Genomic DNA, 14870 nt, shown 5'->3' with positions numbered 1-14870 from the left:
AAGAGACCCTCCTGTAGTACTAGAACCCCAAAAAGGTGTTTGTTTATGAATTAATGATTGGCATTCGTTCTTATCCTGGGGAGGGAGGGGTGAACTGGGTGGAGGGGGGAACTCTTTTCCAATCATTTCAATTACTGGTATTTACTGAGCACTTACTGTTCGCAGAGCACTGTATTAAGCACTTGGGAGAAAACAATAGGGTAAAGTCAGTCAGTCAATCCCATTTACTGAGTGCTTACTGTGTGCAGAGCTCTGTACTAAGCACTTGGGAGAGTACAATATGACAATCTAACAGACACATTCCCTGCCCACAATGAGCTTACAGTCTAGAGAGGGAGAAAGGCATTACTATAAATAAATAAGATTACAGATATGTACATAAGTGCTGTGGAGTCACAGATTCTAGGTGGGTGGCTCAAGAGGTCACAGTCCAGTCTTGGGTGGAAAAGGAGTGGGGGAGGTGGAGGAAGGAAAGCAGCAATTTTCCATCCAACTTTAGTAAACGATGGGACATTCCAACATCATTCTACCTTTGGGGGGAAGCAGGGCCAATCCCAGGACCCGTTGCTCCCAGGGAAGCAGTGTGGCTTAGTGGTTAAAGTGCGGGCTTGGTCCTAGGTTCTAATTCTGGCTCCACCACTTATCTGCTGTGTGACCTTGGGCAAGTCACTACTTAACTTCTCAGTGTCTCAAATTACCTCATCTGAAAAATGGGGATTAAGACTGTGAGCCCCATGTGGGGCAGGGACCGTGTCCAACCTGATTAGCTTGTATCTACCCCAGAGCTTAGTACAGTGCCTGGCACATGGTAAGCACTTAACAAATACCATACAAACAGTGGAAAGGTAAGCTCCTTGAGGGCAGAGATTGCCCTTACCAACTCTAATGTATTGTAATTTCCTTCCATTCGCATGATCTTTGTGCCTGAATAGTTGTCTCATCAGTTCCCGTTCTCCTGCAGAGGTTTTAAATGTGTCTATTTCTTTAAGCCGAGGCAGATTTTTACTCTGCCTGTTACAAAAAAAATATGTGTTTCTGCCCCTACTCAGCCAAAGCCTCAAATTAGAAAGACCTATGAAGTTCTTCCAAAGAAGAGTTTTTTTTTTTTTTTCCAGAGACCTAGATTTGAAAAATAGGTCACACTAGCAGAGCCTGAACTCTGGAGATCTTAGAAAGAAAGGCCACACCCCCTGACCTCCGATAGTTCTGGGCTCTCCCTCCTCTGTTGGCCTGAGGAAATCCAGTGCCCGATCTAGGGAGACCAGTTACCCGCCATTGAAATGTTGTCTGGCCCCCGTCCAGATCCGATATGGACCGAAAACCTTTAATCGATCCATCAATCGGTGGTATCTGTTGTCATTTACTACATGCAGAGCACTGTACGATGCATCTGGGGGAGCACAGTACAACAGAATTCGCAGATGCTTTCCCCGCCCGTAACGAGCTAGGTCTGGTTTTTAATTCAGCCGAGGTTCCGTGGGGTTTTGTAGTTCGTATCCTTTATCAGACTTCTCAGGGAACGAGCAGAGAAAACAGATTGGGACTGTGTCCAATCTGATGATCTGGTATCTACCCCAGAGCTTAGTGCAGAGCTTGACAACATGGTAAGCACTTAACAAATACCACAAGTATTTGTACGTTGCCAGGCACATAGCAAATGCTTGAGAAATTCCATTTAAAAAGTGTATTGTTATTTTTATTACTATTTAAACAGAGGCTCTGGAGCAACTAGGTGGGTCAACAGAGCCTGGAGAAATACTTTGCGTTTGGGCCGATTTGGGGCAAATTGAGTGGATTCCTACAAGATGGCGGTCATGTGACATTATCACATTATATGTAGGCTTAGCACAGGTGAGGGCACATGGTTAGTACTTAACAAATACCACAAGTATTATTATTAATATTAGTAATAATATTAATGATAATAATAATGAAACAGATAAGTGACTTGTCCAAGGTCACCCCACAGGCAAGTGGCAGAAACTGGATTAGGACCCAGGTCCTCTGCCTCTCAAAGCCCACAAGGCCTCGCTGTTTCCTGTGGGAAGGTCACAGGAAAGCAGGGAAGAATGTAATCAACATTTTTCTTTAGATTTTTTTTTTCTGATTATGCCTAGGTGATTACTCAGCAAAACAAAAACAAAGAACGATTTTGACCCACTGTCAGGGAGGTAGTCAGAATGTACTCTGTGCCAGGAATCTTTTGTCCAGTTAAAGTGAAGCATGTAATTGATCTTTTCCTAGCCAAAGTTCGTCCCCCGAGCTGCAGACGTTCAGAAATCCACCTGAGGCCTCTACCTCGGAAACGGACGGCCTCAAGTTTAGACTCCTTCGAAAACTCATCTCCAACTGTGGCTCAGTTCTCTTTGTCTCTCTCAAGCTAAGCTACTCGCTGTGCTTCATCCTTACCTCTCTTACCTCTTCCTCTGTTGTGTGGAATTCCCTCCTTCTTGTCTTACAGACTACAGCTTTCCCCGTATTGTCCTCCCCCAAGCACTTACAATATAACAATAAACAGACCTATTCCCTGTCCACCATGAGCTTACAATCTACAGGGAGACTACGGGAGAAGTAAGGTCTTACATCTGTCCCATTCGTGACCTTATCAATCGGTGGTATTTACTGAGTGCTTACTGTGTGAGAACACTGTAGTAAGTGCTTTGGAGAGTATGATATAACAACAGAACGGGCAGATTTCCTGCCCTCGGTCTCAAGAGATCTCCGCACAGCGTGGGACAAGCTGGGGAGAGACGGTGACTCTTCCGTACCTTGTTTATGTTGATGTGGAGAGAGGACCAGGGGCCGGCGGGCTTCACGGTCTCCAACTCCATCTTCTTCAGATGGATGGCAGCTGCTTCGTCGAACAGCCCGACAGCTCCCGGGTTCAGCTCTGAAACGGCGCCCAGAACAAATCAATCAGGAATGCAATCGGGAAGCGCCATGGCCTAGTAGAAAGAGCACGGGCCTTGGAGTGAGGGGATGCAGTTTCTAATCCTAGCTCTGCCATTTGCCAGAAAAGTTAAGTGACTTGCCCAAGGTCACACAGCACATAAGCAGAGGAGCCAGGATTATTATTATTACGGTATCTATTATCATTATGGTATTTCTTATTATCGTTACGGCATTTGTTAAGCACTTACCTATGTGCCAGGCACCGTTCTAAGCACAGGGGTGGATACGAGCAAATTCATTCATTCATTCAATAGTATTTCTTGAGCGCTTACTATGTGCAGAGCACTGTACTAAGCACTTGGAATGGACAAATCGGTAACAGATAGAGACGGTCCCTGCCCTTTGACGGACTTACAGTCTAATTGGGTTGGACACAGTCCCTGTCCCGTATAATAATAATAATGATAGTATTTGTTAAGTGCTTACTATGTGCCAAGCACTGTTCTAAGCACTGGGGTAGATACAAGGTAATCAGACTGACCCACGTGGGGCTCACAGTCTTAATTCCCATTTTAATAATAATAATAATAATGTTGGTATTTGTTAAGCGCTTTCTATGTGCCGAGCACTGTTCTAAGCGCTGGGGTAGACACGGGAATCAGGTTGTCCCACGTGGGGCTCACAGTCTTAATCCCCATTTTCCAGATGAGGGAACTGAGGTACAGAGAAGTCAAGTGACTTGCCCAAAGTCACACAGCTGACAGATGGTGGAGCAGGGATTAGAACTCAGAACCTCTGACTCCCAAGCCCGTGCTCTTTCCACCAGGCCACGCTGCTTCTCCCATGTGGGCTTACACTCTCAATCCCCATTTTACAGATGAGGTAACTGAAGCCCGGAGAAACGAAGTGACTTGCCGAAGGTCACGCAGCAGATAAGTGGCAGAGCCGGGATTGGAACCCAGGCTCTCTCTCAGGCCCGGTCTCTTTCCACTAGGCCAAGCAGCTCCTCATCAGATTTAAAGGTCCTGGAGGTTGGGGAATCAAATCTACTCACTCTGTGGTACTCTCCCAAGGGCTCGGCACAGTGCTCTGCACACGGCAAGCCCTCAAGAGAAACCACCGACGGACCGAAGTGTTCTAAAGAGGCTCGCGTGAACCAGGGTAGTGACTGGATACTCTGCTTGATTTGGCGGGCGGAAGAGCGGCTTAAACTGAATGCTCCAGGAATTTGACGCGCTTACTATTGGCGTTGGCAATCCCAGGAGCCAGGGCCTCTTTGCTCTCGGGTGGCTTGGGAGCCCCATAATTAGAGTGGTGGTGATGGTGGTGATGGTGGTGGTGATGGTGGTGTCTTCCTGATATTTTTGTGCCAAATGAAGCTCCTCCATTTTCCTCAATGTGGAACGAACGCAGGTCGGTGTTGTTGAGCACTTGTGAAGCCAGAGGGAATCTGTAGGGAACAAAGGCGACGTTAGAACGGATGGAACGGGGAAAAAAAAACGGTTTTATATTGGAATCATCGCCTCCTTCCGGGGTAAATACTTCAGGATGTGTGCAGGTAGTGCAAATATTATAAAGTACAAATATCCAAATGGGACTAAATCGCTTACTAATTCAATGTAAGAGTCACCCCCATATAATTACTTTGATGAGCTTTCCTTTCTGAATTACACTTTACGTTGGTGCTCAGAGAGCACATTCATTTCTCCCGGAGCAATAAAAATCAGCTAATGGAGCCATTCGGGTTTGTAAAGTGGTTATAACTTGGAGGGAGGAGATGAGCCTCGGAGAGGAGATATCAGGAATAATTAGAAAGTGGGGAGCTCTGGGATTATCCAAATGGAACTCCGGCTTTCCAAGAGAAAGAGGGCATTCTGGAATCCGGGAGTTTAGTGGGAGGCGGGCCAGTCCTAAGGTGGACGAGGAGAAGTTTGACTCTGAGAGCCCAGGCTGAGCTGATGGAGGGAGGTATATCCAGTCCGCACACTTCACTCCTCCAATACTAACCTTCTCACCGTACCTCGATCTCGTCTATCTCGTTCACGTCCTGCCTCTGGCCTGGAACGCCCTCCATCCTCATAACCGACAATGACTCTCCCCCACTTCAAAGCCTTATTGAAAGCCCATCTCCTCTGAGAGGGCTTCCCTAAGCCCCCCTTCCTCTTCTCCCACTCCCATCTGTGTCACCTTGATTCGCTCCTTTTATTCATCGGTCCCCCCCCCCCGCCACCAGCCCGACAGCACTTATGTACATACCTGTAATTTATTTACGTTAACGTCTGTCCGCCCCCTCTAGACTGCAAGCTCGTTGTAAGCAGAGAATGTGTTTGTTATATCGTACTTTTCCAAGGGCTTGGTACAGTGCTCTGCACAGTAAGCACTCAGTGAATCCGATTGCCTGACTGATTGACCAGATTGCAGTGGTTCTTTTTGCAGGGAAAAGCAGGAAGGACTGAGGGAAACCTGGCTACTTCCTCAAAGAGCTCATGATTGGTCCAAAATGGAGGACAAGTGCCTGCACTATTAGTAAGAAGTGAAATCTGCATGGGTTTTTTTTACCATTCCACTGCGATAATGGTGGGAAGAGTGTGTGGTATCTGAGAGCTTACTATGTGCCAAGCACTTTACTAAGCACTGGGGTAACATATAAGATCATCCGGTCCCACATGGGGCTCACAGTCTAAGTAGGAGAGAGAACAGGGATTGAACCCCCATTTTACAGAAGAGGGAATTGAGGCATAGAGAAGTAAAGTGATTTGCCCAAGGTTACATAGCGGGTAATGGCTGAAGCGAGATTAAAATCCAGAACCTCTGACTCCAGGCCTGTGCTCTTTCCACTAAGCCATACTGATGCCCCAAGAGGGCGTCTCTGGGGTCTTCGTGGTGTGTTGAGCAAACCTCTCCCAAATTCTAAAGGTTTTTCTCTTTGCCCCCCATTTATTTTTCTTCTGCCGGGCTCTAGTCTGAAGGAGGTCTGAGCTTTGGAGGCGCTGGAAGGCAACATTAGAAGCCAAGAAGCAGTGTGGTCTAGTGGATAGAGCATCGGTCTAGGAGTCAGAAGGACCTGGGTCCTAATTCCGGCTCCAACACTTGTCTGCTGGGTGACCTTGGGTGAGTCATTTCACTTCTCTGACCCTCACATATTACCTCACATGTAAAATGGGGATGAAGATTGTGAGGCCCGTGTGGGATGTAGACTGGGTCCTAAGTGATTAGCTTGTATGTACCCCAGCACTCTTAGAACAGTCCTGGAACATAGTAAGCACTTAAATGCCTTTAAGGGAAAAAGAGGCAGCAGGAGAGAACTGACCATGCAAGCAGGCTTTCATCAGGAACAAGGGGGCTCTTTTTTGGAGCAAAGTTTCTGGCCGGTCCGCAAGCAGAGGAGCTGAGTCAAACAGAGTGCCAGGCATAGCAAGAGGCAGCCAAAGATACCGACGAAAAGGGCAGTGCTTACGTCTGGCCAGTGAAATCACCCAGCACGCTTGGCAGATGGTTTCGGTGACAGCAGCGTCATACTTCAATGGGCAACATGCCACCTGCATATGTCCATCACTGTCTGATGTTTATTAAATGACCCTCTGAGAGAATCATTCTTACCTGCGGACGCTCCTGCCGTTTTCTGGTTCTCGTCTAGCTAGCTGAATGGAGGCCAACTGGATTTATTTTTGTTGCCGCTGTTCTTTTCCTTGCTGTTAATTTCTTGTTTTTACAAGAAAGAATAAAAGGCTTCCCCAACCCTATGCCGTTCTGAGTAGCATACTCCTAGAAGACTTATGAAGTGGGTGAGGGCATGGCCATCTCCAAAATAATTCTTTTTTTAATGGTATCTGTTAAGAACCCGCTACGTGCCAGGCGCTGAACTAAGTGCTGGGGTAGATACAAGCTGATAAGTATTAAATCCGCATTTTACAGATGAGGTAACTGAGGCACAGAGAAGTGACCTGCCCAAGATCACACAGCAATCGGCGGAATTAAGTATATGTCAGGCATATAGAGTCCGTCTACTCGCTTGTACTCTCCTTAGAGCTTAATATACTGCGTGCACACAGTAAGCACTCAATAAATACTATTGATTGGTTACGTGTATTTTAAATCGCTTCCCTTCCCCAAACTATTTTTTGTGGTATTTGTTAAGGATTTACTCTGTGTCAAGCGTTGTTCTAAGCACTGGGGTAGATACAGATCAATTAGGTCAGATACAATTGCTGCTCCACAAGGGGCTCACAGTCTAAATCGGAGGGAGTGGGATTTAATCCTCGTTTTACAGATGAGGGAACCGAGGCTCAGAGAAGTGAAATGACTTGCCCAGGGTCACACAGTAGACAAGTGACGGAGTCGGAATTAGAACCCAGGTCCTCTGACGCCCAGGCCTATGCTTTTTCCACTAGGCCACGCTGCTTCACATTTCCCATTGATATCTGAAATTAAACTTCCATCTGTTCCTGCGCTTCCCAGATTGAGCGAACATCCATTTCACGCCACCATTTGGGGGAAAAACACAGGAAGCACTAATTCCAGATTACTAGTTGAACCTATAAGGGAGTCTTGGTTCCATTAAGTAAACTCAATCTTTAAGCAAACTAAATGTCCTTACCTCATCCCCCATTCCTAGGCCTGTAAGGGATATTGAGAGATTGTCTAGACTGTAAACTCCTTGTGGGCAGGGAGCGTGTCTACCGACTCTGTTATATTGTACTCTCCCAAGCGCGTAGTACAGCACAATGCATATGCTTGACTGATTGATTTGTCTAGCCTCTTATCTTATAATGACAATACAGAGCTAAGCGCTTAGTACGGTGCTCTGCACACAGTAAGTGCTCAATACGATTGAACGAATAATTGTGGTTTGTGTTAAGCACTTCCTATGTATTCTACTAAGCGCTGAAGCAGATACAAGACAATCGGGTCAGGCACAGTCCCTGTCCCACACGGGGCTCACAGACTAATAGGGAAAGAGGAGAGGTATTTAATACGCATTTTACAGATGGGGAAACTGAGGCACAGGGAAGTTAAATGACTTTTCCAGGGTCACGCAGCAGGTAAGCGGAAGAGCCGGGATTAGAACTCAGGTTCCCAGACTCCCAGGCTCCTTCCATACTGCTTCCAGCATCTTCTTTGAGAAGTGAACCCCGCCCCGGTCTTTCAAGTTCAATCTAAAAATCACCCCATCACAGTGAAGTCCAGGTTCAACACTTCGGGAATCGGCTAGGTTTTGTCATTTCACTAAAATGAAGTTCCAGGACTCAAAACAGAGCAAAAAAAAGATCTTTATTCCTTTCAAACAGGTGTTAATAAAACGCACCTCAACAAATGCTCAGGACACGAATCGATTTGGACTTAGCACATACACTGAGGGAGGAAGGGCACAGAACCAGTTAGAAAGGAGAGCATTTGTAAACATGGATTTTACAAAAACTTCTCTATGATCGAATCTGCTTGGCAACTATGCAGGACTGCCTCCTGTTTGGAATGTAAAACCCTCACCTGCCTCCTTGTGAGGCTGGAATATCTTCAGCCCAAGATAATTTTCCAGCACGTTTTGAAAAAGAGCAAAGGGCTGAATTCAAATACAAATAAATAAAAAGGAGGCGCTGGAATGTCTCAATTTCCAGAAAGGACAGAAATAAAAAATAAAAAGCAAAGCGATCAAAATCTTAAGTCACGTCAACGGTAGGGTCCCAAATATCCTCACCCTCAAAGCCTCCAGCTTTCACTGAACTAGGTCCTCGAGGGCTTGGCTGATAGCGAATCACTTCTTGGAGATCCTCATCTGCAAAAGCATCTCCCAACGGAGTTCTACAAATCCTAAACTTGCATTTGTAATTGTTTCGGAAAAAAAAAATCAAGTAGAACAGCAGGCACCCATCATTAAGGCATTAGTCTTTAATATTCCTTTATTTATAGCAGCAAACATCTCCATTAAGGATAGTAAGCGATTCTGATACAATCGACACTTCAGAGGAGAGCTGTGCATTCATGTGTCAGGCTCCAGGGGTCCTCTCTAGATTTTCCTTTGGTAAAGAAGCCCCTGACTGGTTTTTCAACAGGATCTGGGGGCTTTAGGGCAAGCAGTCTCCCTTCTGAAAGAACTGACCATCCCAGCTTCTAGCTTCATCACTCAAACGGAAACGGACTTTGGAATGCGACTTGTCCTTGCTTCTAACGTCTACCTGGCAGCTGGGGAGAAACCAGCTTCCAGGCTTTACTGTCTTTCTTTGGTCCCACTAACCAGATTAACAAACAAAACGGACGGGGAGGGGTCGTCACCGAAAAATGAACACGCTCCATAAAGCTGCACTTCAAGGCACAGAGTGAAAATCTTGACCGTCTTTCCTTAGCCTCTGTAACTGACCACCCCCTGCCTTGAGAATGTAGTCCCTGGTGAATTCTGATCCATCTTCTGTTTTCGGGTATTTACAAAGGCGAGGAGATTGCCTCCCAAGACTGTCGACATGCTAACCGGGCCGGATCACCGACTGACATTTTACAACGTGTTTTCAGGTAATGCGAAGACAGACAGTGTTTATGGAATGTAATGAGGCTAAATGAGGTGAAATGAAGACGCTTCCGTTTCTCAAAGTGCTGTCATGAGTTTATCTCGATAAACCATACTCTGGATGCCTCCTAAATTCTTCTGGTTCTGGTCTTGGATATAATGAAAGTGGCTGTCCTCTCCCCTTGGTGTCGGTCTCCAATACGACCTGTCATCATGAAAGGATGGCCTAGGCCATCGGCAGAGTTTATGGTTAGTGGATGATGCAAGAAAGCAGAACTGGGAATAAACAGTCTAAGGGAGCTGGGGTGACTCTGAAATGGGCACGGACGAAGAACGATAGCCGTGGGCATGCCAGGTGTTAGACGATCCCGCGGAAATCAGCCAGAAATCCCGGATTTCCCCCAAATCAAACCATTGATTTCCTGATCATTGCAAACCACGTAATCGATTCAAAATCAGGCCAGATGTTGTGCTTGATAAAGTATGATTGCTCATCGATCCCGGAGAAAGGATTTAGCGCAGCGGTTGTGATTCCTTCCGTGTTTTCGTTGGCACAAACCTGGCAAATTTTAATTGAATCTATTTATAAAGCATGGTGGGTCTGTTTGGCCGGACCTCATCAACAAATTCCCCCTCCCCCCCCAGCAAACCCTACAAAAGGAATATTAGCCAGGGTTTCTTCTCTGGCTCAGGATTGAGGGCTGTTACTAGCCCTCAGATCCCCTGAGCCTTTTGAGAAGTAGTTTTATGCACAGAATGCAAAATGAGATCAAGCCTGGTGTTCAGTTCTCACACATTTTCACACCCTCCGCTTTAGTCTAAGCTAATTAAAAAAAAAATCGTCCCCCCAGAACACCAACCACCTCTTCTTCACGTACTAGAACGGAAATGTACTCTGCCCTTCTGGTCGGTTTGACCGAACCTGGGCGAAGGAAGGAGTTCCCAAAAACAATTAAAAAAAAAAAATCCAAGTATATTAACCGGGAGTCAGGCTATTAGTAACTGCACTGTCATAGCAAGACCATCTGATTTGGAAACAACTGATAAAAAGCTTCATTTCTGGTGTTTTCCCTAAAATCACTCCCCTAACACACACACACACAACCACCCCCACCCCTACCCCTGAAATAAACAGGGTTTCAAAAGCAACAGGCCTTCCCCTGGCCTAAACAGGTGCTGTCTGAAAATGTAAGGGAAGCAGCATGCTCTAGTGGAAACAGCAAGGGCCTGGGACTCAGAGGACCTGGGTTCTAATGCCGTCTGCTGTGTGATTTGGGGCAGGTCACTTCACTTTGCCTCAGTTCCCTCATCTGCAAAATGGGGATTCAATACCTGTTTTCCCTCCTACTTAGACTATGAGCTCCATATGGGCCCTAATTAGCTTGTATCTACCCCAGTGCTTAATGCAGAGCTTGGCACACAGTAAGCGCTTAACAAACAAGGATTCTTATTATCAGAATAAAAGAGGGGCAATAGCCAGTATTGCTGTGTGTTGAAATTTCAGCAATCCAGAGAAAACAGATATTGGCAGGTTTCCATTTGGTCGACATGTCACTCTGCAACCAAGTCAACTCGGGGAGAAAGCTTTTCTTCCCTGACCAAATTGAGATTGCGAATGAAATCTCTAGTGGCCCGGGGTCGAAGAGTTTAAAATGCCGCCGATTTTAAAAATCCCCTAAGTGGCTCCGTTGTGGTTCAAAACTGCCCATCAAAAACCATTGAGTCTGAATCCCGGGATTATGACGGACCCGTAGGAGGGTTCCTAAGGTGAAAGAGCGATCCGGCAGAAGAGAGCCAGGGAAGCTTAAATGATTCCCTGGCATCGACAGGCTGGCAGACCTCAAAAACCGATTGGCAGACAACAGCTAGAAGCCGCTTAACCTGAATTTGAATCCACAAGGCTCTCGCCCACGGCTGTCCCGAGGCCCAGAGGCAAGTGTCTACTAGGGCCAGCTGTCGGAGGCCGTGTCTTCTGAGGCTCGAGGCTCAGGAACCAGCATCTGGAGAGCCCTGAGATCAGGGCTTCCTGGCTCCAGTGCCTCAGAAAATCTCCCCCTCCATTTTCTACGTCTCCATCCCTGTTCCTGCCTCTCCCCGTCGCCACCGGGAAACCTGCTAACAGCGTGGTCCTCTCAGAAAAACTTCCGGCACACATCCGCTGGACCCCGGGAACCCCCCAGAGCCGACCGAACCCATCAGAACCATCGTCCGGAGGGGGCTTACCTTACGTTCGGGGAGTGGGGGTGCCAGTGCTGCTGACCGGGGTGGACGGGGTGATAGGGCGGCTGGAAAGGAGAGATTCAATCTTGAAGTCAATCACGACCCCGTGAGCTACTCCGCTGTTTCTCCCCCAAGACAGTTTGCAAAAACAAATTAGAATCCCACCTTCCTAGTCCCTCTGCACTGCCGGTTTCGATGTCCTGAATAGTAATTATAATTATGGCATTTGCTAAGCGCTTACTATGTGCCAGACAATGTACTAAGCGCTGGGAAGTCCCCGAGTCAGAGGGGCTAGGACTGGGGCGGTACAGGCAACCTGGGGGCTGGGGGCTGGATGGATTGAAAGATGAGGCTGGGCCAAATCTGTCACTTGTATTTACAACGTGCAGGGCACTGTACTAAGCATTTGGGAGGGCACCATCAAATAAGGTTGGAGGACACATGTTATATCATATTTTCCTTGGCACTGGTACAGTGTTCTGCACGCAGTAAAGCTCTCAATAAATACGGACTGACTGATTCCTAACCACAAGAAGCTTACAGTCTAGAGGGGAAGACAGATGTTAACACAAATTACAGGTATGTACATAATCAATTGGTGGTATTTAATGAACACTTACTGTGTACATAAGTGCTGTGGGGTTGAGGGTGAGGTGAATAAAGGATGCAAATTCAACTGCAAGGACACCGAGAGGGAGGAGGGCATATGAGGGCTCAGTCGAGCCAGCCTTCTAAGGTTGATCCGATTAGTCCCAATTTTCTCTGGTCTCTCAGACGGGGTCGCCTTCAGGCGCCCTTTGAGCTCCTAAGAACAGACCAGTATGGGCCTCCACTCGCTATACATTTGCAAGACACACGGTTCTAGCCACAGCTTGACTGTCAGCTCACTGTGGGCAGGGAATGTGTCTGTTTATTGTTCTATTGTACTCTCCCAAATGCTTGGTACAGTGCTCTGCACACAGTAAGCTCTCAGTAAACTCAAATGACTGAGTGATGAATGCTCAAGAAATATGATTGCCTGACTGACCGAAGGGCTGGTGTTCCTAGGTTCCCCGCTGACGAGCTGGAAACACTCTCCCAATTCACCCAAGGAAGGAGGCTCTTTCCTCCACAAAGAGGGAGAAGGGGAGGCTGAAACAGAGGCCCGGTCAGTGACTGAACCCCAGACTTTCAGGAGAGAGGAGTCTCCTCTTTCCTTGCCACAGTAGCTTCGACACATCAAACTCCTTCAAAGCCTTACTAATGACCTATCTCCTCCGAGAGGCCTTCCCTGAGTAAGCCCTCCTTCCCTCTTCTCCCACTCCCTTCTGCATCACCTTGACTTACTCTTTTTATTCACCCCTCTTCCCAGCCCCACAGCAGTTATGTACATATCTGTAATTTTATTTATTTATTCATATTAACGTCTCCCCGTCTAGAATGCAAGCTCACTGTGGGCAAAGAATGTGTCGGTTTATTGTTATATTGTACTCTCCCCACTGCTTAGTACTTTGCCTTGCACGCACAAAGTGCTCAATAAATACAATTGAATGAATGAAAAAGCTTCCTAAAATCCTGATGGATGACCCACTTTTGTTTTCTACTAACCAGCCCCGATGTCTGCCTGGAGGAATATCCACATGCCACACCTAGAGGGTATTTGAAAACTAGGGGGCCGAATGGCACCCGAGAAACCGGAAGAAAGCAAAGAACCTGTTAAGAAAGCTTAAAAGACTTCCTCTTACCTGGTAATTATGGAATTCAGGATTATTTTTTGAACTAAAAAGCAAACAGAAGAGGAAATATATTAATTTTTGCTAGAGGAACACGACTGTTAATTTTCATTTGGTCTTATTACCTTCGTATTCATTTGGGAAATAAGATACTAATACTATAGCTTTCTATAAGTCCTTAAGATATTGAGCAAAGTGAATGCTCCATAATATCACCCAAGCAAACAAACCAGCAAGATGGCAAGCTAGTGCCTTAAAATTTGGAGTCTCCTTCAGGCCACAATAGGGACTCGACGAATATGACTGATTGCTCGACTGGTTGAGGATTCTGCCCTGGACTCCAGTTCCTCGGTTGGGCTAAAAAGAGAAGCAGTGTGGCCTAGTGGACAGACCATGCAACTGGGAGTCAGAAGGGCCTGGGTTCTAATCCCAGCTCTGCCACTTGTGGGCTGTGTGATGCCGGGCAAGTTACTTCACTTCCCTGTGCCTCAGTTGCCTCATCTCACAGTCTTAATCCTGTGAGCCCCATGTAGGACAGGGACTGTGTCCAACCTGATTAGCTTGTATCTACCCCAGTGCTTAATACACTGCCCGGCACATAGTATGAGCTTAATAAATACCATTAACAAAATAGACATGGTCCCTGTCCCTCGAGGGGCTCACAATCACAATCCTTCTGGGGGCTTGCTTTCTATTGACAAAATAACCATCCCCTAACTTCTGGTTGTCCCTGCTACTTGGACTGTGAACTCAACGTGGGACAGAGACTGTGTCCAACCAAATTAAGTTGGATCTACCCCAGCGCTTAGAACATGCTCCATACATGGTAAACGCTTAAATATAGTAAAATAATAAAAGGGAATGTGTTTACCAACTCTGTTGCATAGTACTCTCCCCAGTGCTTAGGACAGTGCTTCGCACACAGTCAGCTCTCACTAATAAGATTGACTGATTAATGATGATAATCATAATAATAACAGACACAAGGCATTCCCCAACCTCCCCCAACACTTACCACAGCTGAGCAGCTTTCACTGGGTTGTTGGCTTAAAAGAAAATTCAAACAAAAGACTGAGTAAGCAATGACGCAGCTTTCCCAATTTTCCAAATGAGTGTCTCAGTGGTCCCTTCTCAATCCTAACCTGGGATGAGGAAAGTCCAACCGCCCAGAAGTACAGCCCAACCTCGACCCTCTCGACGCCTACTGAAAAGCCTGGTTTGGGTTGTTTACCCATGGCCACGCAGTCGGAGAGGCCGGGAAAGGCGAGCAAGAAGAGCCAGGTCCAGACGTAACAGAGGGATGGAGATCGAAAGCCAGAGCGGGAGGGACAGTAATGAGAGAGAGAGATAGAAAGTGGGAGAGACAAAGCAAAAGAGAGAAAGTGGGAATGAGGTGGTGATGTTGTGAACAAGGAATGTGCCTGTTTATTGTGGTTTTGTACTCTCCCAAGGACTTAGTACAGTGTTCTGCACACAGTAAGCTTGACGAACTGGCTGAAACTGACACCCAGCTTCCAAGGTGTTTTCCTTCAGTCGATCATTCATTC

At 46.7% G+C, this 14870-nt stretch overlaps 1 protein-coding gene and 1 long non-coding RNA gene across 8 annotated transcripts in view; one reads left to right on the top strand and one right to left on the bottom strand.

Annotated features, from left to right (window-relative positions):
• Window positions 1-14870, bottom strand: part of EPB41L4B (erythrocyte membrane protein band 4.1 like 4B) — a 114730-nt gene that overhangs the window by 30382 nt on the left and 69478 nt on the right. For 6 of the 7 annotated variants that reach the window (XR_005659629.1, XR_005659630.1, XR_005659631.1 and 3 more), the window contains exons 13-17: window positions 14339-14369; window positions 13336-13369; window positions 11615-11676; window positions 4134-4342; window positions 2769-2890 (exon numbers count right to left, since the gene is read on the bottom strand). Coding sequence is in view for 3 of the 7 variants with exons in the window: in XM_039910668.1 (XP_039766602.1) it covers window positions 2769-2890; window positions 4134-4342; window positions 11615-11676; window positions 13336-13369; window positions 14339-14369 (458 nt within the window). In the remaining 4 variants the exon portion in view is untranslated. Of the gene's footprint in view, window positions 1-2768; window positions 2891-4133; window positions 4343-8144; window positions 9618-11614; window positions 11677-13335; window positions 13370-14338; window positions 14370-14870 lie in introns of those variants that run through there. The other variant, XM_029053689.2, reaches the window with a different exon arrangement.
• On the top strand, window positions 9215-13416 carry LOC120638131. The gene is made up of 2 exons (XR_005659634.1): window positions 9215-9396; window positions 13202-13416. It is a non-coding gene; the product is annotated as an uncharacterized LOC120638131 (long non-coding RNA).

The sequence above is a fragment of the Ornithorhynchus anatinus genome, chromosome X3 (assembly GCF_004115215.2).
Source record: "Ornithorhynchus anatinus isolate Pmale09 chromosome X3, mOrnAna1.pri.v4, whole genome shotgun sequence".
NCBI lineage: Eukaryota > Metazoa > Chordata > Mammalia > Monotremata > Ornithorhynchidae > Ornithorhynchus > Ornithorhynchus anatinus.
This window is presented reverse-complemented; position numbering and strand designations above follow the sequence as displayed.